Genomic DNA, 26,981 nt, shown 5'->3' with positions numbered 1-26,981 from the left:
CAAAGAAGGCTCCACAGCCAAAGCGTGTTTCCCTTTTCAGTATGGAATAAATCTTTACTACGAACGCTGACACAGCTACCCACCTGAACTACTTCAATACACATATATGCTGACTAACTCAGTGTTGATGCTACACTTTCAGGCATCACCATAATTTTGATCAGTTATGCATATTTCATATATAAACAGAAGGGGTTTATTCAAATTTATATAAATGTTACTAATAACCCAAACACAGAAAATTAAAAACACAAACATCAAAATAATGATTGTTTATGTACTTAAACAAGTATTTCAACTTTAATAGCACTTTACATTTAGAATTTTGAAAAATGTACTTTAAATCAGAAGAAATGTGAAATATGCACAGAATAAATGTAGTGGTTGAGGCAGGAAACCATGTCATAAGCTTGGAAAAACAGCTAAAAACCATAATTCCTCATGCAAAAATGGCAGCAGAATTTTAAACGCAATAACCAATGAATAAGGACCAGTACACTCTGAAGCTACACATAAAAAAAAGTGAGCATAGATTTCACCTGCCTACTGTGTGCACATTTGTGACAGACAATGACATGCTTAAAAAGAGCACTTGCAGGTTGAAAAATCATACATTAGTGAAGACTAAGTGGCTAAAAGTCTAAAGCTAAAAAACCTCTAAGATGGTACAATTGCACTGATGTAGCTATTTAACCCAAGTTAAAAAGGACAGAAATGAAAGGTGACCGTTCCCACTTAAAAACAAAACAACCAGAAGTATTTGTTTTAAGAAGTTTATTTAAAAAAAGAATAGAAAAAAAACTTTACATAAAAATGTTTCTCCAAAAAAAATGATACTTCCTTCTGTTACCAGTTAAGATATAACCACAGTGGTAGCCAGGCAACCAGATTGTTTGGTTTAATCATGACTCAAATGTAACATTTTATGACAAGCATACTATATAACTGCCTGTCATATTTAAAGACAGGAAAAGCAAAAGCCAAATTTAAGAATTGAGTCTGAATCAACGCATAAACGTAAGGCATCGTTTTGCGTCTACTTATTTAAAACCATATAGAATGAATACATCGGCACTGATACCAGTTGTTACTCGGTCTAATTCACTTATGATTTTCCATAGTTCTCATCACTGGTTACATGACAAATGGTTTTGTAGAGCACTGTTTACCACAGCTCCACAATGGAATGTAATAACAAAAATGACAGAAAGGCAGTTGGCTTTTGGCTGCTAAGTGGAGTTTAAAGTTATGCCTTCATCAACAGCAGTAAGTCTCACTCACCTCTGAAATCTATAGATATACATCGTACAGTACATTTCAACCATTGTTAGGAGGTATATTCCCTGGTAGTGGCTGAAGTGGGGGAGGATAAGTAACCTTATTTTAAAAACAAGTGACTTTAAATGAACACATAATACTGGTATCGTATCGCTGTCAATATTTCCTTGGAACAACCTTGGTGCTTTTAAAACTCAGGGTTTGGGTACTATTTCTGTAGTTCAAAAAGGTAACAAGCAGTGGTCGACATGAAAAAAAAATCCACTTGCATAGTATACCTGTATGCATCAGTAACCTTAAAGTGACAGCAATACAGTTTGTGCGCCATATACTTGCTGCACCACGATGCAATACTGTAAAAAATACTTCAGGCAATGCATCCAGCAAATGGAAGTACTTGTTAATATTTGATTTGAATGTGTTGCTCTTAACAGAACGAATACATACTGCTATACAGATTCCAGAATGGAATCAAAATAATTCCTTTCGCCACATTCTGTTGACTGGGCACCCTTGGAGCAAATGCTTTTAGGGGCACCTTGCATAAACACAGGTTACATAAATTAACACTGATTTAAATCTATTCCTAATACACTGTACCTTCATTTGACTCCCCTTTTCCTCAGAAAACAACTGATCGCCTGACCCTCAGTCATTGCCATACTCTTGAAAAACATTCTTCAAAATGAGCTCTGGTCATTCCTTTTGACAAAACCACACTGCTAGAGGCTATATTCTCTCGGGGCTAGAAGCACACAGATTAGTGTAGTTCCAAAACATTTGAGGATCATTTCAAGGAATGAGAACAGTGGCCTGGGATGGCTAAATGGGAGATTCCCAACTGGAATAACCATCAGATGTGGATTTAACACTAATCATATATGCTTTAGCGCTGAACAGGTACATTGTAACCCAAACAAAAAAAAGATTAAAAACAGACACCAAAAGGGGGCTTTTAGTAAAAACAGGACTAAGGACATTTCCAGTTAATGGACCTGTTGACTACTCCTTTCACAACAGCTCCAAGAAGTGAAGAAAGTCTCTGGCTAGCCTATTTTCAATTCCCGTTTCTTGCCCTGCTTTGCACATCATTAAAAGGGGAGTCCTCTTGTTACAGTTTGCAACTATAAACTGCTGTTTTTAAAACATCAGACCTGCAAAGACCACAATCCAGGAAAGGATCTGTAAACTTGTAGAACAAAAAAACCCCAAAATATAACTTAAACACCTGACATATCCATATAACAAAATTAAATAAAACCATTTTTTGAAACCAAAAAACAGTTATTGCACAAATGATAAACAATTTGTTCCTTTTGTACATTGTAAAATGAGTACTATGACTATGAAAAAGGAGGCAGCTCTGCCTTGTAGTGTAGTCTGGGCCAGTCCATCGCTGAAAGACAAAAATGGCTGGTCTTCAACTTGCCAATGCTTTTGCACGCATGTAAGCCAGAGAAAATATTTTCTTCTCCAAGCTGCAGCAAGTCACCGAATAGAGCCACTTCCAGCATCAGATGGTGAATCCTCACAAGGCCAAAAAACAAAATGGAGCGGGGGAAATAAAAAGTAAAAAAGTAACACTGAACAAAGAACAAAACATTTACATCTGAACAAGTCTTCACAGATTCAGCACTGAACAATATTATCTGCAAGGTGGATTTCTGACCACTGTGCAGGAAACATGCAAAGAATCAACTGCAGGTACGTAGGGCTACCTACAGGGTGAAGTATTGAATGCTGGTCTTACTCCTCTTTGTGGCATTTGTAAAAACTCCAGCTTCAAGACGGAAGCGATCTTATCTACTAAGGCTGACTGGTACAATATCCCTCGTGTGCTTCCTCCTGCGCCAGGTGTTGCGGTTGTATTGAGCATGTCCCCTGTTGTTAATAGGCTGTTTCATGCCCACCATTGGGTTGTGGACAGCACCTGGATTATGGAGTCCCTTCATGGAATACTTTGGCCCACTTTGCATCTAAAGAAGGGAATAAGGTACAGTGTGATACCTGTATGGTATGAAACAAGCGATAACCACATTTGCCGGAACTTTCTCTTCCTATGCCCTACACAATTCTGAACAAACTGCCTTAGTGGGAAAACTCAAAGATTTTACATTAATCAAAAATACTCCATTCTGAATCAAAATACATTTACTATGCACTTCCCCCATAATAATGGTGTAAACTTTTTATTGCTTTAACGTTTGTTCCATTTAATAGCAAATACTCAGTCTTAAGGGAACAAATGGAGACATTTCTATCCAATAAAAATGTATAATTTTGACATTTCTGTACTTAAAAATAGCAAGTACAATTTATCGTGGTCACTCAAATATGGAGAGCTTTTACAACATTGGGTTGTAATGTCTGACATTGGGTAAAAACTATTTCATATTTTAAATATGTTTTGAAAATAATTTCCACAAGAAAGAAAAACATTAGCATTGAGACAAGTTCTATAATTCTGTATATACAAATCTGGCGATTCAAATACAAGGACCTCGGAACAAAAAGGTGGAAAATGTATTAGCGTTTTGACAACCTGAAGTGTGCAGGCGCCTACCTTGTGATGCAGGTGGGGGCTTGGCAGAGGGCTGGGGGAGGCAGGGGGAACAACAGGAGGGGGCATGTGTAGGACAGCATTCAAAGGAGTTGTCCCTTCTATACAAACCTGTCTGCCAGGTAGTGAAGGAACACCTAGGTTTCCAGAAAGGGATAGCCTAGCCTTGAAAGAGAACAGGGAGAAAGAGCTCAGGGCTTCTGCCAACAGCAATGAAAAGGAGTCGGTCAAACGGTTAAGTTTTAGCACACCCTGTGCACATTTAAAAATAACTAAGTTCCAGTATTTTACTTGCTTAATTGAAAGCTTATATCTGGGTATGTGGATAGACAAGTTGGGATTTAAAAATTGAAAAATAACATAATAAATCACATAGGGTCATGCAGCACTAAATCATAAAAAGATCCTGGCACTCTGAACTATTCGTTTTTTTTTTTTTTTATGATGGAAACCATGGATTTCAATGTCACATCTATAAGGGAGCAAGAGAACTAAAAAGCCCATACAGCATACAATGTTCCAGCCTGCTGGAATTTTAATTCTTAGTCCATTTTGAAATATCATACCTTTTAACTTTAACAATCTTCTTATGGTTATTCCACCACAGTGAGTATGTGTGCTTCATTTTTTACAAAACTCCAGATTTGTGTACCAGGGCTACTAAAATATTGTCCAGTTTTGTACATTAGTCTTGAAAATTTGTCTTAGTCTTGTATTCATGTAATGCGATCTATGCGTTTTTTAGACCACAAATGTACCAATTTTAATTACATTTTTGTTATACAGTTAAGCAATTTTTTAAAAAGTCATTTTTACTGCAGCATGATTCTCTGATTTATTAATGATTTTAAGCGTCATCCTTTTGCGTTTTGCAATCCGTCTCCCCTTGAGTTAAAACTGCTGAATTCACATAAAATAAGAAAGCACCATGTTGCATCTGTTAAACTAAAGATATCTGGCTGCAAATTCATGCTATTTGCAGAGAAAAAAATAACCCACCAAAAGGTTAACAGGGATACACTAATCTGAATTTATTCTGACAAAATAGAAATTATACCTTTTAAAGATTTTTTAAAAACAGTTAGGCTAAAAAAAAACATCTTTAGCATGTAAAATTTGATTTGACAAGTTTGTCATTGGAGTTTCGTATCCAAGACTTTATGCAAACCTGCATCTAGCTGTGAAAGCAACAGCAAAATAATAAAACAATAACAGTCAGTGGTGGCTATACCTTTACACCATAAGTCACAAAGAATTTCTATCTGCTTCCAAAACTAAGGGAACCTTTTAACAATTTGGGTCTTGTGAAAAATCATGTATATGGAAATTTTACAAATGAATTGACCAGCTAAATTGTCCAACAATGTCAACTGCCCTACGATCGCTACAAAATTAGCTGAGGTCACAGCCAGTGTTTTCCCAACTGCAATCGTTATTGAACAGTATTCTGTGTCTGTGCACCACTTACTACACAAAAGAACACCAGGTCAAGTTCAGCCTACAGACAATTTTGAATCAGTCATGTGAAAAACATGACCCAATCCATGTCTGCCAAGGAATAGAAACCCTGACTGTTTCCAACATTTAACAGCAAGCACTTCCTTTTCCAAAAGGAATATTTGGTGGTAAAGAAAAGACCCTTAACTTGATGCATGTAAGGGTTTTCATTACTTTAGGATTAAAGTGGTCCATCTGGCATTCAATGCGTGAAGTCAGAAATGAAGACACAAATAGCATGATTGAAATTGGTTAGATACGAGGCCTGCTGGAATTTAAAACGTTAAGTTTACAAATACTTGTTTAAACACTGATACTTTTTTATACATGCACAATTTTCATCTGCTGTTTGAATTGGGTCTTATTTCCATCCTGAATATTGCCTTGTGACAACGATTTGGAAACCGCCAACCTTGAAATCAAAACCATTCCATGACACTGTCAATCACTCCTTAAAATCAACAAGAGATCACTGTTATCGCTTCATGAATTTTTACATCCTCCATGCAACTTATAAAGCTTTCTCATTTCTTTCACCACCCCAAGACGGACACTTCATCCATTTAAATTCAGTATGGAAAACTGCCATGACAAAAGCTACCAGAGCTGACTAGGTCAGCTCGGAGAACTACGGGAAAAGAAAGAAAAGGGAAGGCAGATGTTTTTCCTTAATGAAGTAGATGGATAGCTAAGCCAGATAAGAAGCACTTACCTGGGAGCCGGAAGACATTATCAAAGCTCCAGTTAGGTTTGGCTTCCCATTTGGCAACTGTAATGCAGGTCCGAGTGTAGACAGCGTTAGTGCATGGATGGGAAATGGGGGAATGTTTGCCGCTGAACAGGGAGTTGAATCGGAGTCCTTTAAGAAAAAGAGGAAAGCAAAATACTTACATTTGCAATTTATAAGAACCTCAGGAAAACCATTCCTTCAAAGTATGAAAAAAATGTTACCAAAATATATATTTTTTTAAAGAACTGAATGTTCACAATTCCAAGTCATACCGGCAAATAGTCAAACATATCTGAATGATTCTAAAAAAAAAAATGAGAGCCCCTGATAAGTCATACTTTGCCTGCTTTAATGTTTTGGACATCAGTAGCTAGGATCAGAACATCTAATGGCTTTGCGTGGTGCACAGAGCAGTCATAAACCATATCTGTTGCATTCAAAGACTCAAGTGATCCAGCTTTCATATAACCTTATTTTTAATGAAAATTTCTGTGCGATAACTAGTTAATTCATTAACATTACCTCAAGTCTACTTTCTCATTAAATGACCAATTTCATGCACCAATTTTAATAAATGCAGGGAAAAATTACAAATAAACATTTATACAGTAGTAGACTGTTATGGAAAAAAAAAATCCACAAATATAGAATTAAAACATTACCTGATGCAGCACTATATTGAACTAATGTCATTGTCCTTAGCGTTGCTCACCAACCGATAAGTGCAACATAACCTCAAGGCATAAACAGTTGACCTTTCACTGCCTATACCCATGTGCTGACCATTTTACCTACTGGAAAATTCTCACATGACATTTAATAACAAAAGTTTCTCCTACTGACATATTGAAGCCCAATTTTACATTTGGTACTATTTACAATAGGTCAAGTGGAAAATCCATGGTACAAACTATAGTAAATGAGGCACTATTGTATGGTATGTCAATTTCAACTGACAAATGACATCTCAGAACGGTTTTTGTACAGCACTGTAAAATGATACAGCTATGGCATACTCCACCTTCTTCATGAAGATGTACGTAAGTCTCGGATTACAGCAACCAAACAAGATGCACTGAGCTCATTACTGGGTTATTTTTTTAACAAGGGAGGAAAAAGCTGCAGAATAGGCAGGGTGTAGTTTACGCTGACCAATCACTTGCACGCCCAATTGTGAACGCAGCTGCAATGCAAGGTGAAGTATTTTAGGAAATGTATCGAGCTGCCTGGCATCTTTTACTGTCTGACGAAGTTCATTGTTGCAGTTGTTTTTTAAAAAGGCGACTCTTGCTTAGGAGCCACAAGGTGGCCAGGGACCTAGATAATCCGGACCCATACACTAAATCCTGAATTCAATCACAATTTGTCACTTTGAAAGAATAAGGAGAGATGTTGGAGAAAAGCAAATTAACTAGTCTGCGCTACAAATGTGGAGTACGTGTTGCCTTTTACATTGCACGTTAATATTAATCTTATTTCAAATGTGTATTTAAATCTTTTGAAGTATAGCTAACCATGCACCACCAACAGATCCTCAAGTACATTATAAACTGTTTGCTGCTAATTTGGTTAGTGCAAACACCCTTCAAAATACATCCTTTGCACTAAATGACTATTAGGCAATATTTCATTTTTACACAATCTATTAAAATAAGAATTATCCACTTCCATAAATTTTAAAACTGTCCAAAAAGAAATCTCACCTACATGTTAAATACCAATAAACTGGACATACTTTTATTCCCTGAAACTCTGATTTTGGAGTAATTTTGTTTGTGAAAAGATACACCGAGTACATGCAAGATATACAGCCTGGAAGTACGGGGACTGATTTTCACATACCAAAGGTTATCTTAAGCTTTTCTTGAACAAACATCCAAACAAAAGAGTTTTAATTTTCTAACAAAACAATTGTCTTTATTTATTCAATATAAAGAATTTAACATTAAACCAAATAGAATATAGCTCCTCTGACAGCCATTGTGGATTATCATAATAGAATATTTCAAAGCTCATTAAGCTTTACAAAACTATTTATAATCTATATATAATCCATAACAATCCACCCTAAAAACAGAATTAAGACTTATTAGCCCCTACACTGGATAACGATAGACCACAAGAATGTACCATAATACAGCAGAGTAAACCACGACTTGTAACAATTAAGCAGTGCTTTGGATAATAGTAACATATTTCCATTGTTCAAAAACAAGTTACATTTTTTCATTGTTTACAAGGTTAGAAGACTGAGCAGAGCAGGAGGCTACTGGGATAAAAGAAATTGCCTATCCCAGCTCCTGCTCCGTCACATTTGCAACGATAGGCAAACCTTCATCCTACACTGTATGCTTCACAAAACCATTTCCACTTTTACAGCAAAGTTCAAACTCTTACTTTCTTTGGAGAAGCTCTTATTTACACTGACATTGCTAAAATATACTGTAAAAACATGGAAATTGGACAGTTATACCACAAACAGCACAAAACCGAACAAAAATATTTTCCTCCTTTATACAGCTGCTGTTTAAATACAAGATAAAGCAAGAATGTCTAGGTTTTCAGGAGCAGGCACATCTAGGCAGCCATCTATGTGGAGAGGCGAGGCCTTATAAGTATAATGCCTGAACCATATCTAATGTAATTTTTTTCCATAAGTGCAATTTCAAAAGAGGCACCCCAGACATTGCTTTTAAAAGATATTCAGACATTCCATAATTAAATGTACTTTAAATACCTGCGGTGGTTAAAACAAACTAATAAAATACTTGTGGTGATTAACCAGGGTCTCTTTAGAAACAAAAACTTACGATATCACTTCCCGAGAGGGAGGAGATGGAGGATGCAGAAGAGCCGGAAGAGTGCTGATGGGGGCTGGAGAGAGACATGGGCGAGTCCACGCTTTGTGGGGAAACTAAGTCTCGCTGCTGCTCAGCATTCCGAGTCATACTACTGTGCTCTTTCTGCTCTGTGCCTTGTATCCTGGAATCTAAAGAGTGAAAAAAGGTCAGTTACAATGAATTGTATTCACATTCTCTGTTTCAAGCATTTGCCAGGATTGTTACAACCAATATTACATATGCAGCAAACAGTCTCTAAATGGCGCATAATTGTTCCATGTCATCAAGTGGGGGGAATAAGGGTATTACCCACTTACTGTATCTCCTGATTTTCAAACCTGCAGTACAATGGTCTTACTAGTGGACAAAGATGGAAATACCCATGTAAAGTCGCTTAATAGGTCACTGGACCATCACACACAGCCAGTATGGCCTGCCAAGTCATTCAACACAATGCTTGTTTACAGAGGTGGACAATGCAGTCTCTTAAGTGATTCCAGAATGTCCCATAAATGTTTAATTGGGTTCAGATTTGGTGACTGAGAAGGCTGCTAGAAATGGATAACTTCAACATCATTCTCATTAATCCACTAGGCCACCACAAATACTCATTGATAGGGGGCAGTCATTCTGGAAGATACCAGAAAGAAAGACTGCAACATGGGGTGAACATGATCCTTCAGTATCATTAAGTAGCGATTAGCACCGGCCGTGCCGTCTAATGCAATCGGTGCACCTAAACCACATCAAGAAAACGCACCCCCGAACATTATGGAAAAACCAAAACCCTTCACTGCAAAAGCCAAGGCCTGCAGACTTGTTTGCACCATATGTGCAGTAATCCATTTGTTGAGAGCATGATGATGGACAAATCATCTGACAATAGCGCAGTTCTCCAGTGCTCAGAGTCTATACCCTTTCAGCATCACTGAACTCTCAAACACATTGCCTGGTGTGAGGATTGGTTTTGTACGCTACAACCCAATTACAGTGTCCCACTCTATGGATTTCTCAGAAGACCATTTTTGATAAAACAGGCTGCTTGTGCCCCAGACTGAAATATCCAATTTGAAGTGAAAGGCAAAGCAGGCAAACTGCATATCACAAGCCTGGAGGATTCCTGCTCACTGTTGTGCTTGTCTGCAAGGATCTTGGAGGAAAAGATGGCAGCAATCACCTTAGAGACTACGGCTCATGTGGAGTCCACAAGTTGAGCAGTCTTGGTCACTGAAGCTCCTGCCAAATGGACCCCAACAAACACCACCTCTTCCAGCGCCCATGCTAGTCATTATTGTAGGCAGCCAAGCAACCAGCTTTTTTCAGCATGACTATAAACATGCTGGGATCATATCTGCTTAACATAAGACAGCTGCATAAAAGCACTTGCTTTCAATGTATTTGATGTCCCTCTTTTAGTTAGGCATTTCCATTTTTGTCTACTATCCGTACACGATCCAACTGGTTTGCAGTTTCAACAGACATCCAAAGAAAGGATTCACAAACTTTAGATTATGATGTATAGTGCCAAATTATAAACTTTCAAATTGTAAAAGCAAATATTACATAATGGGTTCGACTTCCTAATGGTTACGACGGCTACACTTGTGCCAATATTTAAATAAACATCTAAACTATGTGATCATTACAACTGAGGACTGCATGCATGACATTTACTTTAATGCAAGCATATACAACCACTACTGTATCTACTTAAAAGTAACAGCATATGGTTTTAATGCTCCAGTCCTCTAGGGTTCCATTCTCAAAATAAAACTCCCTTATCCTGAATAGAAAAGGTTACAGAATCCTACTGCAAGGAGCGGTCATTACTGACCTTTTCAGAACACACTTTCATATCAGATCTCTTATATCAACTGTCACATTCTACCCAACGGAGCATATTCTTTTGTGCGACTTGTATAATTTCATCATCAGATTTCTGGCTTAGAATTCTTTCAAAATATGGAGCACTACAAAAGTATCAGCTTGCTGCAAGATCTGGCTTCCTTTTTAGGGCACTCTGTTTCTAACTTTGTCTCCACTTGTTTCCAGTCTTCAGTGTTACTGCATTTTCATACTAACTTATGCAGAGCTACAGTATGATGTGAATATTTGCAGCTACTTTTAAAGCTGCATTTTTAGAATTTGTCACTAATTATTCACTACACTCCATGCATTGCGTCTAGATTTGGAATTAAACCAGAGCTGGACAAAAATGGTGCTCCTAAGATCTTTATTACGATGAAATATGTATACATAAAAGCCTCAAAACTACAATTAAACATTTGAGTTACTGGAAGGTGTCAGTACAAATACCACAAAAGCATCTAGTATTAAACTCTAATGCCCATGAGTTAAATCCCAGAGCTACTATAATTGCACTAAGACTAAGCACTGATGCCGTATTTTTATGATTTAATATATCCATGGTGAAACACATTTGAAATAAACCAGAACATGAGTAAGCCAGAAACTGAACAACCACTCACCAAGCAGTTAATGTCTACCCCAGTAAGATGTTGTATATTCTAAAACGTACATGTTAAAATAATTTGAAAATATTCACAAAACCTGAAAGAATATCTGCAGCATTTTCTTGTGGATGCAGTACTTTCTACTATGGCCAGTTATGGTCACTGGAGACTGCTGTTAAAAGATTTAGAAGAACTAAGAAATAAGCTAATGTATGAAAGTTATTTGCTGTATATATTACATTAATACTAATAAAATTCCTGACAACCAAACCCTAAGCTGAAAGTCTTAAGAGAATGCTTACCACCACTGTCGGTCTTAGTGCAGTTCTTCCCTCCCCACTTCTTTATGATCCATTCCCTATAATCAATGACTTCCTGGGTGACTTTAATAATACGACCTAAAGTGCTGCAAAAATGCAAAATTAAAATGTCAGTTTTTACATCCAGTACCCTTGTCAATTTAAATAGGAAAAAACAGCTGTTCAATTATGTTTCAGAGACCAAAACCTCTCAACTTAAATACTTCAAATCAGTTTTAGACATTTCTATCCTGAGTTAGTGACAATGTATGTTTCAATCAAAGATAAAGGTGAAATTAGTACTGAAACCGTCTCAAGCAACAGAACTCAAACTTTGCTTACCTCTCGGAGTCCTTGTTGGGATATGATCTTGCAAGAGGAGATACAGCATGGCTTAGGACAATGTAAGCATAGTCAAAGACTTGTTTCACTTGCATGGCACCATAGGAACTCCTGCCTACATCATTTCCTAAAAAAAAAGACCCACAATGAGTGAATGGGTTATTCAGTAAAAGAATACATGTGGATCTAAAAAAAAAATTTGCTTACACAAAACCAAAAGTGTAGATTTTGTAACAATCTTTCTGAAATAAGCAATAAAGAACCCAGGGTGGGTAAAGGTAAATGACAGACATGAAATTAACATGGTGAATTTATAGGCAAAGTATTTAATAATTACAGAACAAAAAAACAACACCGAGATGGAACAGACAGTGGTAAATAAACATGGCTTGGACCCAGCAAGATTTGTAATCATTTGTTTAGCTATCCATTATTCACTATTGGATAAGAAACATTCAAGTATATAAAAACTAGTCTTTTCTTGCATAAGAAAATCTGCTCATTTTATGATCATAAATACATTTCAAATTATTAGACAATTTGAAGACTTCAGATGTCCAATACCTTAAAAACACATTCTTAGTATTAACAACTTCTAATTCTGGTTAATAGCAAAATTAAGATATGTAAAATATGTATACAAATAACGCAACAGGCCTGTCGCACTCCTTATCCTAATATAAGAGCTAGATATGCAATATAAAATTATGTAAAAGAAAGTTCCATCGATCACAGCAAGAGTGCACCACAAAACCTTTTATAAAAATGGTTCAGGTGGGTAGCTCTGTCAGCATGCGTAGGCTGCAAAGGAACGAGTAATAGGTTTATTCCATGCTGAAAAGAGAAGAAAACAACGTTTTGGACATGGAGCCTTCTTCAGGTGTGGAAAAAGTGGTTCATTAGAGTCAGTGTTCTGATGGCCCTCTTTTGCAGTCTTGACTTTCCAAAAAAAAAAAACCCACCACCAGTCCAAATGACCCCTTTCAAAGTGTTAATGTTTGAATAAGCTGTTCTTTTCACATAGTTACCTGGCAAGAGGGGATCTTCAATGCATAACATTGACGGTCTATAACCATTTGTCATGGCTTTCATGATTTCTTCTTTGGCAACATAAGCACCTCCATTTTTTATCCGAATACCAGTTTTGAAGTAGTTAAAATGCCTTCCGTACAGCTCAAAGAATTCAATTAGAAGAATGCCCAGATTTACATTGGGTCCCCTGGCATCGATTCTTGGGTGCAACTACAAAAATAAAGAGAAAACTTGAATTTATCTAATACATTTTAATAAGTGAAAATTGATGTATACAGAAGTGTGGGAGATAAACCTTCTTAATCATTCTGGTAAAGACCACCTAGGAGAATTGGAAAAGGCTGCAGCTGGAAAGTAACAACCTGCAATTTACTCCTGACTAGTACAGAAAGATTTCACCCCTTTCCTTCATGAGGACACTAGGATATTTATGAGAAATTACCAACATTTATTACTTGTAAGGCACTTAATTTATAATCACTGTACCAACGAGTGAAATGAGAAGCTAGGCATGTATGCCTCCGACATGCCCACTTAGTAGAGCCGTTTAAGATAAAAATATGCATCACAGGTGCGCTCTGCAAGTCCTAATAATTACTGTTGCACAGCACACCCTCACCAATTCAAGCCCACCCAATCCATGCAGCACTGAGCTAACATTGCAATGAAACAGACTCCCGGATGCAGCCATCTAGCAATAACCAGCAACATGTGGCTTTTAGTATTTAACCCATTATGCTCGGAGCAAGCAATTCTACTGGCTGAACAATAGCACAGCTCTTTCTGCAGTGCTGTCAAACTGAGACACCTTAACGACAGCAGGGGTTGCATAAAAGCTTTGCAGTCTAGAATTTCCTAGACAGTAACAGGCACCCAACCCCAGCAACACAATTCTTTGTACATATGCTCCTGGAGGCCTGGTGCACAGGTCACTGCAATGATATAGCTAGCATCATACCCCACATTTGAAGCAATGAGCTAAATGCCTGCAACTCTACTGCTTTCATCAAATAAACCACTTAGGAATCTTTACAGAAAATCATGCTTTTAAAATTTTAAGCTGTAGAACTACATGTTTTGGCTTATGCATAACAAAATAATCTGTATGTTCGACATTTTATTTTTTACATAACAGGGCATTTAATAGTTAACTATACAAATGAAAGTTGCTCATAGCAAAGTAATACCTATATAATCCTGTATTTATAAACATTTAAGAAATTAAGAAGCACTTAAGACCAATGTAATTAATAGCCTAGAATCACATTAAAAATTTAAATATGCAGGTTTAGGAAACATTGATAAAACACTCCATTAACATCCCTTACCTGCAAAAAGCTGATTGCCATTAAAATGAGGCTATAAGAACTAATACCACCCGTGAACACCTCATTTAAATCCCTCTGAAGAAGAAACTGCTTCAACACAAAAATCAAGTAAGGAAGCACAGTATATTTCTGAAAGAAAGTAAAGCAAAACATGTCATTTACTCAAATAACTAAATATCACTTACTCACTTTTGCATAAAAATGCTTCTTTGTTAAACTGCTTAAAAAGTTAAATAAAACATTCATATTTGGGATTTTTACCTGCGGAAACAAGAGAATTATGAAATTTCAACCAAGAAAATACCAGCTGTTCCAAATATTTTCACTACATAGGGACTATAAACACCTACATTTACTTTATTAATGAATTAGCTATAAGTACCATAGCTGTAAAATAAGGAATTTTTTAATTTACATATCCATCAAACCCTGAAGGTGAAGCTAATTTCTAGTCACAATAATTTTCTACAATCTGCCTGAAATATCTTACTCTTAAATAACGATAAGATGTAATTTCATTAATTAGATGAAAAATTCTAAAGTTACTATGGCACATTATTTTAATATGCAATTCAGTTTTGACACCTTTTTCTTTCATCTGTTTCTAAAAAGGAAGGTCATTCTTAATATTTAAGTAAAATAACTAAGATCCAGGCACTACACAAATTAAAATGGTTTTAAAAGGATACCACATGGTATGGAAAAAAGTATACATTAAACATGAGGCTACTAGCATTTTTGTACCCAGTTTTGTATTATCTAGGATCACACCTGCATCTCCAAATCTACCATAAAAACTACTACAGCAAGTCAGACAGGGGAAAAAAACATCTATAACAATTTGAAAGAACAATTTCACTGCTATTACCACTACATGTGCCTCTAGTCACAATTAGCCCCTATTCATCATTTATCTTACAGAGGACAAAAAGTAATCTAGAATTAAGCTATATGTCTAGATGTAATTCAGACCTACAAAACATTTTAGCTTACCTAACCTAACAGGTTGTTTCCCTAACCGCAATTTAGAAATCTCACGGATCTTAGTCCTGAGGTAAGATGGGTCAAAAGAGATCGGAAAAGTTGTAATATTCAAATTTTAGTTTGTTGGAGTTGAAGTCAAACAACACAAGAAAACCAGAAGGCAAATGAAAAGCCACTGCATGGATAATTGAAATAAAAGCAAACCTTAACATATTCCTTTATAAGCCACGCTGCTTTCACACCAGTTTCTACGTTGAAACTGATGTCCACTTTAACTTCAGTCTCTTGGTCGGTGAGTTTTATTATTGGTACCTGAAGAACAGAAAAATGTTTTAAGGCTTTTTTTCCCTCTGTCATTTAAAATATCAAACAGCAGAAAGATGTACAAAATGGAAGCAGAAAGAGGAACAAAACAAATTGTGCAAATGCAAGGATAATCATTCAATCCTTAGTTACCTTTATTCAAATGGAAAAAAAATACAAAGCAATTGTTTTAGGACCAGTGGTAAAATGATCGTACTCTTAGGGTGCTTAGGACAGATAACTTGTGTCTTGACTAGTGCTACTTAGTATTGATACATAGGCTATGGGCATTTCTTTGTGGGGGAAAAAAACACAATACTAGTTGGTTACACTGTCATTTATTCAACAGAGAACAGACAGGAATGGTTGAGCTTACAACCTCCCTAGTTTTATAAAAAAAAGAAAGATAACTTCCTGATTACAAATGATTCTGTATGGCTTTTTAAAAATTAAGTTGGGCCTGATGGACCAAAAAGCTTCATTGTAAATTTTATGTTATTATGTAAATCCCTCCAAAGATTTCAATTCAACATTATGCCATAATCCACTACCAAAAATGTGGCATGAAGTTTTTGGTACACATGGAAGTAAAAAATAACTGCACTAACTTACCGTAGCTTTGTCAAGTACTTTAATAGAGTAAGGCTCAGCCACATTGTGTTTCCGTAGTGCTTGTTCCAGCTGCTGTAGAGGGGGACGTGTCCATTTCCCAAAGACCACTAAGTCTATGTCACTGCAATAACAGAAAAAAGTTTCCTTATACATTTCCCATTTTTCAAAAACACCATAAATGTAGGAATAATTTAAAACGTCCAATAGCCCAGGTCACACTACAAAAGCACATTTACCTACAGTACACAAACAGGTCAGTCAACTCAATACAAAGAAAATCCAAAATGAAGAAGATTTTATGCAATTGCTACATCATACCTTGTTGGGAGATAAAGTCCTGTACTAAAGCTGCCAAAAATCTGAACCTGAAAAGGAAAGACAGTGCATATTTCAAGAGTGGAATTGAATTTAAGAAAACAATATCTGCTGAAATACAATATTATGGGAGCTTCCCAGGCACAAATCATGCATTTATTATTTAGCATGACGCAAGGGGGCAAAGATCCTGAATTTTCCAATGTTTCACCGCCATTTCCCCTCCCTTCTCAAACACTCTGAAGGTATTCAGCAAAAGCCAACTAACGCTTATTAAAAGCAGCACCTCCAATTTCAGCAATGAGGTACTGGCACCACACAATTATACAGAAACAGTCTGGCACCTACAGCCTTAGTTCAGGGCCAAACTGAAACCACGAATATAAATGCAGCGATTACAGAAAATGGAAGAAACCTAAGCATATAGAAATTTTCAATATTATCTCTGAAAAGTAATATTCTAAAGCTTAATGAGATAGTATTGAGTGTACTAAGTCTGTATGAAACCTTACACTGTATAGCCATATTTTAAAAGAAAGACGTTGGGCGAATAGAATGGAAGACTGTGTCCTTGTTAAAGAAAACAAGAAAAAAGGCATTCTATTAATAATGTGCTCAGTCACAAGTTAAAATTCTCCCATTACTCCCTTTTCATTTATACATGACTATCACAAGTCTGGAATATGCATTTCCACTCACTGTTGCCCTTTGCTGATGAGGTCTTTCCAAGCCATTTTAGGCACAGTTACTCATGAAACATCAGAAAGTTCAGCTGTCTGGGCCACTGAAATTCCTGACAAATGCACCCCAACAATCAGCCCTCTTTCAAAGTCACCAAGGTCTACTCCGGTAGTCCTGCTAGCCACAGTTACAGGCAACCAGGGCTATCCAGCATTTTTATACATGACCCTAGGCATGCTGGGATGTTATTGGTTTAATTAACGTTTATGCCAAATCTATGTGGAAAGCCTGGCTTTCAATGTATTTTTCACCCCGTTTACTCAGGTGTTTCCATTATGTCCACTACCTGTACCTAATAGCTCATAGATGTGATAAAATATGTACTAATATTTACTTTTGAAATAAATGAAACTATAAATCTGCCCCTTTTGACTGAAATATGCAGTACTGAGGTTCTGACAGTGAAAATACCCTGGGCCTTCCCCCTCCCAACACAAGGGTATCTTTTGTACTGTTACACACCAAATAGTCAAACAATCTCAGGGTTTATTGTATGTTCTATTCTCATAACTGATGTTCAGGGAGATTCTAAAGCTGATCAGGACTCCGACAGAATACAAATGCTCATTCCCCATCACACTGTAGTGACATGTTGTTTTAAACTACTGAACCCGTCCTGTGCTTGCCTGCTGCAACTTTTTCTACTTACATCAGCAGTGGGCCATAGATCCTTTATAACTCTCTCTATTCTGTTCACCACGTCTTTACGCATAGCTGCTTCTCCAGGACGTGGGGACATGAAGTGGTAGAAATCCACAATCTCTTCATGAAGGCTGTTGGAAAAGCAAGACAAGTTATTGGATTGCTAATTCTTAATTAGCAAGACGACATATACATGAAGAAAACCTTCAAATGGATACGCCTTTTGTATACAGCAAATTCCAGGTAGCAAAATACTGCAAATATACTTCATATGAGTAATAGAAGTATTTAGAAATAATGCATACATAATACTGGATAAGAGTTTCTTTACTTACTTGCCAGTTTGGCATTCAACAATAACAAGTAAGAGGTTAAAGCAGAAGGAAAATACGTATTTGTATTATACAAATACTGTTAGACAAGAGGCATCATCCAATATGAAATATACAAAGCAATATGAAATTGAGGTAGTACAAACTTTCTCACTGAAGTGTAAATTTAAGCTGAAGAATGGTGTGCACAGATTGCAAGAGGCATGGATCAGAGTAATAAAGATCTAATGACTAATTGCACAGAAAATATTCAGTTTTCTCATCCAGAGTATCAATTTGCTCTCCTTTTATCCAAGTGCATAAACACTGGTTTACCTAGTTTAAGAGCCTTAAATATTAATTTTATCCATAATCAAACATCACTAACAAGATCAAGTGAGTCTTTTGCTTTTATTTCTAGTTGCAAGAAGATTCCAAAGAAACTGTTAGCTTGTACCAATGATATTGCATCAATCTGGTGACAAATAACTATTTCATGGACCAGAATAATTTATAGTTGCAGCCAAGTTCAAATTCTTAAGCACTAGTGGTATCACAGGGTACGATCGTATGGTTTTCACTACATATTAGTAATTGAAATAAAAGTTGAGAAGCATATGGTAAAAAATGAAAACCTTGCCGTCTGAAAAATGCAAGTCCAATATAGGAAGGTACTCATCTACATAGTCCACAGCAGGTGATAGCAGTAGACACCGTGACAAAGTCTGGATCAGAAAAAAATCTATGTAATAAAATAAGCACCGTACATGTCAAATTCAGTAAGAAGAAAATTACAACAAAGAATTTTGGTTATAGAACTTCAAATACAGATGTTGACTAGGTAACATCTGTAGCCTGACATGACTTTAGTCAGATACCCATTGCTAAGGGGGAGGGTTTATGTCTGACTGCCAGAACTGCTGACTGTAGACAGCTGGCCACTGTTCTGTGTGGTTTACCTCCGATTCAATCCTCAATTCATCTAGAACTATGCAGATCAGTAGCACAAATTGGTACTGACCTGTGTAGGGCTGGGCTGCTAGGTCATGATACAAGCTTTAACCAATGCCCTAACTATTCTATACCCAGCTCACATCTGCCCTTTGACAATTGACCAAGAAAAGACATTCGTCCAGCCGATGAATGGCTTTTGATGTTGGATGGCTTTAATTTAGGTTAGACAGTTCCCTGAGTCACTATTAAGAGCTTAGCCAAATGTCCAACAGACAAAAGGTAAATTTGAAGGACAAAAGGAAATTAACCTCACTACCGCATATATAAACAAAGCTCCGTTGAGTGCATCATTCTTACTGGCTCTTGATTGATAAAGCTAAAAAAAAAAGCCTTCCATTCTATAAAATCAGTGAAGAAAAGATTCATACTGCAGCAAATGATATCTACCATAAATGATTAAAAAACTGCATCCTGCAAGGTAGGACAAGTTCCACTTTCACACAACACTGTTGCCATGAGGACTGATGAAATAACTGAAGATATCAAGGAGCAGTTACTGGGGAGGATAAGAGGTCTCCATGGTTTTCAATTCAGGCAGATGAATCAAATGAAATTAAAAACAGGCAAAGCTTTTATAATATATATGTTTTGTAGCAGCTTATATTTTTATGCATGAAGATTTACAGTGCGCAATTCTACTCCCTAGCAACAACAGAAGAAAGCTTCAGACTTTCTATTACAATTCAGGCCTGCTCAGCTGGACTCTTTACATACGTTTGTACAGAATGTGATGAATTAATGGCGTTAAGACCTAAAAGTACTGTCTTAATGCAAGTCAATCCATTGTTTAGTTCACCACAAAATGTTGACAAGCAGAAGATTGTCTCCTGAACTACACAACTGAGTTACATGACAATTTTTAATACCATAAAAGAATACTACAAGGCACTCAAAATGTTAAACCCTGGCTTGCAGTTTCATGTAGGCATCTACAAAACCCTTCAAAAATATTCAATGCTTCACAACTACAGCATTTGCTAGCTTCAGAGACGGAGCTAAACATCTTTTATTTAAAAGTTCAATGCATCACTTTTTAAAGCAAAAATATTCCTCTTAAAGTGTTGCAGTATTACAGTAAAACTGAACCATCAGGCATAAATGGAGAGCGAGGAGTGCCAGTTATTCAAAGTTAGCTGGTTAGTCAAGATTTAAGTATGTTTTCACAATCAAATGTTCCTCTCAACCACACAGAGGTTAAAATGTATGCAAGTTGGGACACATTTATGGTACCTTCGCTCTTACAACTTATTACAGTGCTGGAATACAAAACACTATTACAGTGTACTGTACGGTACTTTAATACTAATTGCAATACCCGAGCCTACCAAAATACAGCAGAGACAGACTGAAAGCAAGACAACTTGAAATTCTTCCCAAGAGCAAAGGATGATTTTGTATTGGCTTATGGGGAAAAGCCCAGTTAGCACAGCATTCCAGTTTGTAAAGATTTTACTGCAAGTGCAAAATTTTACAAAACTTAAAAAATGCTACGGGACATTTTGAACGTTTTAATCTAAAGGCTCCATTATTAGAGCTCAGAAAAGCAGCAAACACTTTCTGAGTCAACAGCAATTCCTGTACTTTTCCCTTGAAAAGTAAATGAAGAAAATAGATTTTACACAAGACCACATGCAGTTGTATGACATACCTTAAAGCTTACATTATAATTAGCCGACAAACAAAAGTAGACTGATATCACGAATTGTAAACAATTTCCAACAAACGATGTAGATTTCCAACTAATGGAAGTGAGTTGGTTTCAAACTTTAGAAACGGCTTGTGTTCCAAGACTTGGAATCCTAGAAAGTACATGCCACAGAAGTACAGTATATTGGGACAGATACATCACCTGAAAACTCTTTCAAAATCTTATAAACCTCCACATTAATCAAACTGCAACTGCACATGTATCTAACAGTTGCAGGGTGCATTGGAAACACTGATTTTCAAACTTCCAATGGCTCATAATTCCAAGATAGGACTATCATGCAAACAGCTCTTGCTTGGAGCCAATTTGTGAAACAGTTTTTGAGCTTTATAGGTATTTAAATCGGCTACTAATGAATGGGCAACATGAAAAAACAAGGATCTCTTCCTTGTTGATACATGGCAAATTACACCAATTCCAGCCTTTTAAAAGCTATTTGATCCATTAACTCCAAAAATTGTAATATAAAGTACCATAAGACTAGAAGATTTACTTACAAGACATTGTTTTTCCAGCATATATACACCTCACTTGGTCTCCATCACAGGAACAGTATCACTGTTTATGAATTTGTGCCAAGTTTCAATTCAATCAAAAACGGTTTCTAGTTTGCACCTCGCAAGAGCTTCGATGACTCCCCCTTCTGCAGTGGGTCATTCACTGTGTGGCGAAAAACTTAAGCAAATTGAGCACACGGCTCTTGATCAAGGACTGAAATGAATTAAACTCCAGACTTGGTAACCATCCGGTTAAGATGTGGTGAAATGGGGTTCCTACATAAAACAGAATGGCTGCCACCACTTTGTTCACAAACTCTAGCCCACTGTGAACTACTATCCCTGTCTGACATGAAACGTGGCAAGTTTGTTCACTACTGCACCTCACAGGCTGAACCAGAACTTCATATGCTCAAATCAGGTTACCATTTATAAAACTATGCGCTCTTCAAAAACTGAGCAATTAAATCTAATCTTGGGAGGCATACGTCTAGTGACAATGAAATTATTCTACAAGAAGTATTCTGGTATAAAGTTCATAAAAGAACCCCCATTTTGTTACTGGCAATCTTTATCCCATGCCACAAGTGGCTCCTTAGCAGAACATTTAATCAACTAATTCCAAACTTAGAAAATGCATGGATGTTCTTACTCAGGGTTAGGGGGGGGGAGTTGGAGTTAGTCCCTGGTAGATCCTGGACGGGATGCTGGTCCACTGCAGGACAGACACAGACATGCACAACACTCACATCAGGGCCCATTTTCCCCAAAGGCCAACTGAGCCACCAGTGTCTTTGGACTGAGGGAGGACACTGGAGCACACAAACCTGGGGAGAAGATATCAACTCCACACAGAGAGCTTCCCACATCCAGAATTGAACCCAGGGCCCTGTTGCAGCCACTGATGTATTTCAGAAGCTGTCAATGGCCGAGATAAACATGCCAAAATGACGTCCCTACATAACCACATAATGTGATACGTTCTAAATAATATAAATCTTAAAATTAACAATTGTCAATGCAACATGGACAGGATCACATTTGTGTTCAGAGACCATCATAATCATACAGTAGAGCGCTGTATTCTGACACTGTGTTGTCAGCACAAGCATCTCATGTGGTTTACACTGAGGAGACCGATTTTTGAGATTAGCACCATGGCATTATAAATAGGTTTTGGATTACTGTATTATACAATAACAGCATATATTCTACACCGCAGTTTGGTCTCCATTTCACACTGGACTTCTCCTAAAAAGACCTTAAGCACACAATTTAAAGTTTCTATAAACAGCTTGGGTATCTGAAAATTGTTTTCATTGCCCTGATGTTTCTTGGTGGACAACTTAAATGCAACATTTGAAGTATTCAAACACTGTAAGAACAGATGCTAACAAAAAAAGCGAAGAAAACAGAATAGAAAAAGTGTTCATGCAAATATAAAATTCAAGAAATATTTTTCAATCTTGTCACAGCATTTCCAAGTTCAAGAAAATAAACTTTTCAACTTTAAACCGTTATAGTCCAATCTGATAACTTCAATGGCTACAGACGCCCAGGTTTAAAAACCAAAGATCGCTGTAATAAGTCAAATGTAAACATGGGCCCATTAGTTACTGCTTCCATCTGAAATTATTTAATGGAAGAAATGAAACTTTGAAACCGGACGATTTTTATTTTTCTGGTTTGTCTTTCAAAACCCCGACGTTCTGAAGCCAGCAGTTCCACAGTTCTTGCACAAGAAATATCCCATGTGGGCGCAAGCAACCATTACAAGTTCATTCCCCCCCACCCCCGTTTCAAATTCGCATTCAGCATTCGACCACATCCTGCAAAGACTCGTCGCGTTACTGTACTTTCGTCTCATTGATCTGTAATTGGCTGAATAGATTTTTTTTTTCGGAAACCAACGGAGAGGACGTTTAAGACAGCACTAACCATTTTCAAAATGTGAGGTCCAATTATGCCCGACCATTTCCCTCACGTGAGCACTTAATTCAGTTACCGTGCAGGAATCCGAAAGCGCCCTACAACTTGGCCCTGATGTCAAGTACAAACGCACCGGAATCAAAACGGCGAAAACTCGTCAAATGAACGCCTGTTCTAAAGGTGAATAAAAACTATTCTGTCTGCGGAACTCCTAACCAAATGAACGGCAAGATCGTCTTAACAGCCCTAAAATTACTGCTACAGCCCTTCCAACGGCTCCGTAAAAGGAAATGTGCAAACCACAATCAAGACCAGAGAATTACATTAATGCCCACAAAGTAATAAAAGGCCAAATCCATAACATCCTTCTGGACAAATACCCTGCTCTGTTAAAAAAGAAACTCACGACAGTATAAAACTACTCTGAGGTTTCTATATGTTAAACTTAAAATATCATGTTTCAACAGAGGGGCTGGACGAAGAGACCGAGGATACATTTTTAAAAGAACGGGACCGTCGTATTACCACAGACGGGCCTTAGGTAGACGTTAGCGACACCATTTTGTGTCAAAAAAAAATCGTGGTTTAGTTTTACGCATACCATTCGGTCAAAGTAATTTGTTTGGCTAAGAATAGCAAAGATCCCATTTATCCGAACGGATTTAACGACAGATTGACCTGTCTAGTTGACTAAAGGAGAAATGCCTAAATGAAGCATTATACGGGCACAGAAAAGGGGGTAAACCTCCCATTTGTAGCCATTTAAAAGCTTTTGGGTTTTTTTTTTGTTGCCTATATCCCCACATTCCAAACTTACCCAACCCACTCCGAGTACACGCCCACCAGCCCCAGTGGAGCTTCACTTCAAAACCTACTCTTCGTGCAAACCCAATTATCCGTAAAACAAACCGAAATCCACTTTCAAACAACCATCTCAAACACGCTACTACTTACATTTCAAACGCCGTTTTGCCCGAGAGTTATAAGCAAGCGGCGAAAGACAAAAACTGAGATCCCCTAGCGTAAAACCGATACATACGACCAACCTGCTTTTCGCCTTGTGCCCCGTGTGGAAGTAATTGCATTACTCGAATCAAGCGTAAAATGTCCTATTAACACCTGTCTAGTCAAAAGAATTAGCTACGGAACTGCACACTTCTTTCTCGTCTCCAATAATTCCCTTTGCATGATGGTTTAAACCATTTAAAAAAAATATTTTTTAAACGAGTCAAGGTCCTCACTACAAGTTACAAATTGGCTGAAGTAATCGCTGCACCTCATTTTACATTCAGCCGACAGCTTGTCACAGTGAACCCTTGCACAGCTCAGTATTTCAGACGTATCTTACCCGTTGACCCCGGGACTGTATTTCCTGGTTTTCCAAGGCGTCCCAGAGCAGGCATAGTTCCCATTACCCCAGTTGGAGAGCAAATAGTTGATCCCATAAGTGCTCGCTTTATTGTCACTTTTCCTTCGGCCTGGGTGGCGGTTGTGATGGTTGTTGAGAGCTGTGGAGCTGTGATACTGGTGAAACTTGTAGTTTTCGTGGAGGCTGTGTTGGTGCTGCTCCTGCTGATGATGAGTGCTGTTATTGGCATTGTATAACAAGTTCTCGCTGAAATTGAAAAATAGGTTGGCACCGCCTGCAGTCTTATTACTGCTACCAGTATTGCTATTACCAATAGTCCTTCCCGAAGAGGAGTTGGATAAAGGGCTTTCCGTTCCCGACTCGATCGAGGAGGACGAAGACACAGATGGAGTCTTTTGTAACCGTTTCCCCTCTCCCCCAGCTGCCTTTAATCGGTTACTGGCTGGGGGAGGCAGAGCATTATGTGTGCTGCTGTTTGATACACTGGAAGATGAAATTACAACAATGCTACTGCTGCTGTCCTTACCGGGCGCATGATTCTGATGGCTGCTACAGTTGCCCGTGCTTTTTCTGGGAGCAGCAGCAGCAGCAGCTGCATTTTTAAAAACGCTGGAGTCCAAAGCCGGCGAATTAACACAGAGGTGTTGGTGATGACTGGAGTTTGTCCTGACAGCCTGAGAGGTCTCCCAGATATGCATCCACAAGGCATTAGCAGGTCCTTTCTGTTCGGGCTGAATCCAAGCTACCCTCGGATCCATTCAAACTTCTGTTTTAACAACCCTTTCTCCGAATCCCTTTGTCTGTTAAAATACACGCGTGTATGGTCCTTTATAGTTCGCAATTACACCCCATTTAAAAAAACCCAGAAAGTAAGCGCTAAAAGCCCAAAGGGACCGGGGACCGCTGCTAATCCTAAATACTATAAACTGTTATACACTACTGCGATCCAATATGGCGCATTCTCTTGAACCCGAACCCCTAATGCGCATGCGTGCTGGATTTTAAACTCTCGCCCTGGGCCCATCCCCCTGTTTCACCAAAGAGCAGGCGCAGTTGCTATTACCTTTTGCTCCTCCAATCCGTACTTGAAATCTCAAAGAACGGGAGATTCGGCCCATCCTAGCTCTAGTTTGTACATTACGGTAATGGCGTCTCCCGGATAGCCAGAATTGTGCCGTACGTAAGATTTTCTACAGGGTTCAGATGCCCAGATTTAAAAAGAGTTGATTGGAAACCAGATCTCTCAATGAAACACTTTCCCAACCACTTAAGGATACATTGTCATTAACGTCCTAGCAGTCTTCCATTGTTCTTAATGTACTCGGTAACATATTTCTTTGATAGCAAAACGCAGCGTTTATGTTTAGTCTTGACTGGGAACCTTTTAACATTTGAACGTTCCGAAACTATTTTGAGCACGTTCCTAACTAAAAACGTATTTAAAGACAGTCTTTACCACAAAACATGTTTGAAGACAAACTCAAAAAATCCTGACACACCTGAAGTAGGACCGACAGCCTTTTTTCTTTCATTTCACTTTGCATATTAAATCAACCTCTACTTAGAAGCCTGTTGAATTTGATCATTACTCATTTTGTGTGTAGTGAATGGTGAGTTCTATAATTTTGTTCCTATGGCACAGTATTTTCTTTGTTAAAATATATTATAAAAAAACCCCAAAGGAATAAAAAGTAAGTTACATGAGTTCTAAAATAAACTTCAGAAGTTGCTGTTTTAGACTGCACATGATGGTGCTTTTATCCTGTAATTTCTTGACCCCCTGTAGGCTGGGTTGCAGGCACAACAGTCTCACCTTTTCCACCTTCCATCAGTATTGCTCACATTAAAAGACAAAGAATGACAGGAGAAATTTGCCATTCACTTTTCCTAATAAGATGCATTTTTGGAAGTTTATGTTGAAGCATTGGCCTACAGGGCAGACTTGCCATGAATGATTAGTTATTTTATTAAACCAGTCTTACTTTCCCTTATAAAGATTTATGACCACTTCTGAGTGCATTAGGGTGGTTAACATTAGGGACCTTCTGTAGTGAAGTGAAGACTGGAAGTAATATATTGGTGTACAAACAACTCCAGTACTGGATGTTTGTAGGGTCTGTAGGTGTTCATAATGACCTAATTAAGCTAAGCATTAGCTTAACTGGACCAATTTAAC

At 37.6% G+C, this 26,981-nt stretch overlaps 1 protein-coding gene across 6 annotated transcripts; it reads right to left on the bottom strand.

Moving 5' to 3' along the window:
* Positions 1 to 759: 759 nt before the first annotated feature.
* tent4a (terminal nucleotidyltransferase 4A) lies at positions 760 to 25,773 on the bottom strand. 6 transcript variants are annotated; one of them, XM_088601056.1, is made up of 13 exons: positions 24,785 to 25,773; positions 17,985 to 18,108; positions 16,598 to 16,644; positions 16,280 to 16,400; positions 15,569 to 15,676; positions 14,381 to 14,509; positions 13,049 to 13,262; positions 12,021 to 12,147; positions 11,682 to 11,785; positions 8,876 to 9,054; positions 6,048 to 6,194; positions 3,842 to 4,003; positions 760 to 3,254 (listed from the first exon to the last, which is right to left on the bottom strand). In XM_088601056.1, the coding sequence occupies exons 1-13, from the start codon at positions 25,561 to 25,563 to the stop codon at positions 3,078 to 3,080; spliced, it is 2,418 nt and encodes an 805-aa protein (XP_088457182.1). In that variant the 5' UTR covers positions 25,564 to 25,773; the 3' UTR covers positions 760 to 3,077. The 6 variants fall into 6 exon arrangements, with proteins under 6 accessions (XP_088457182.1, XP_088457183.1, XP_088457184.1 ...); XM_088601057.1 differs by having other exon boundaries at positions 3,950 to 4,003; XM_088601058.1 differs by having other exon boundaries at positions 3,842 to 3,998.
* Positions 25,774 to 26,981: the final 1,208 nt, after the last annotated feature.

Source organism: Lepisosteus platostomus, chromosome 12 (genome assembly GCF_059453375.1).
Source record: "Lepisosteus platostomus isolate fLepPlt1 chromosome 12, fLepPlt1.hap1, whole genome shotgun sequence".
In the NCBI taxonomy this organism is placed as follows: domain Eukaryota; kingdom Metazoa; phylum Chordata; class Actinopteri; order Semionotiformes; family Lepisosteidae; genus Lepisosteus; species Lepisosteus platostomus.
Note: the sequence above shows the minus strand (reverse complement) of the source record. Positions and strands in the feature narration are given on the sequence as shown.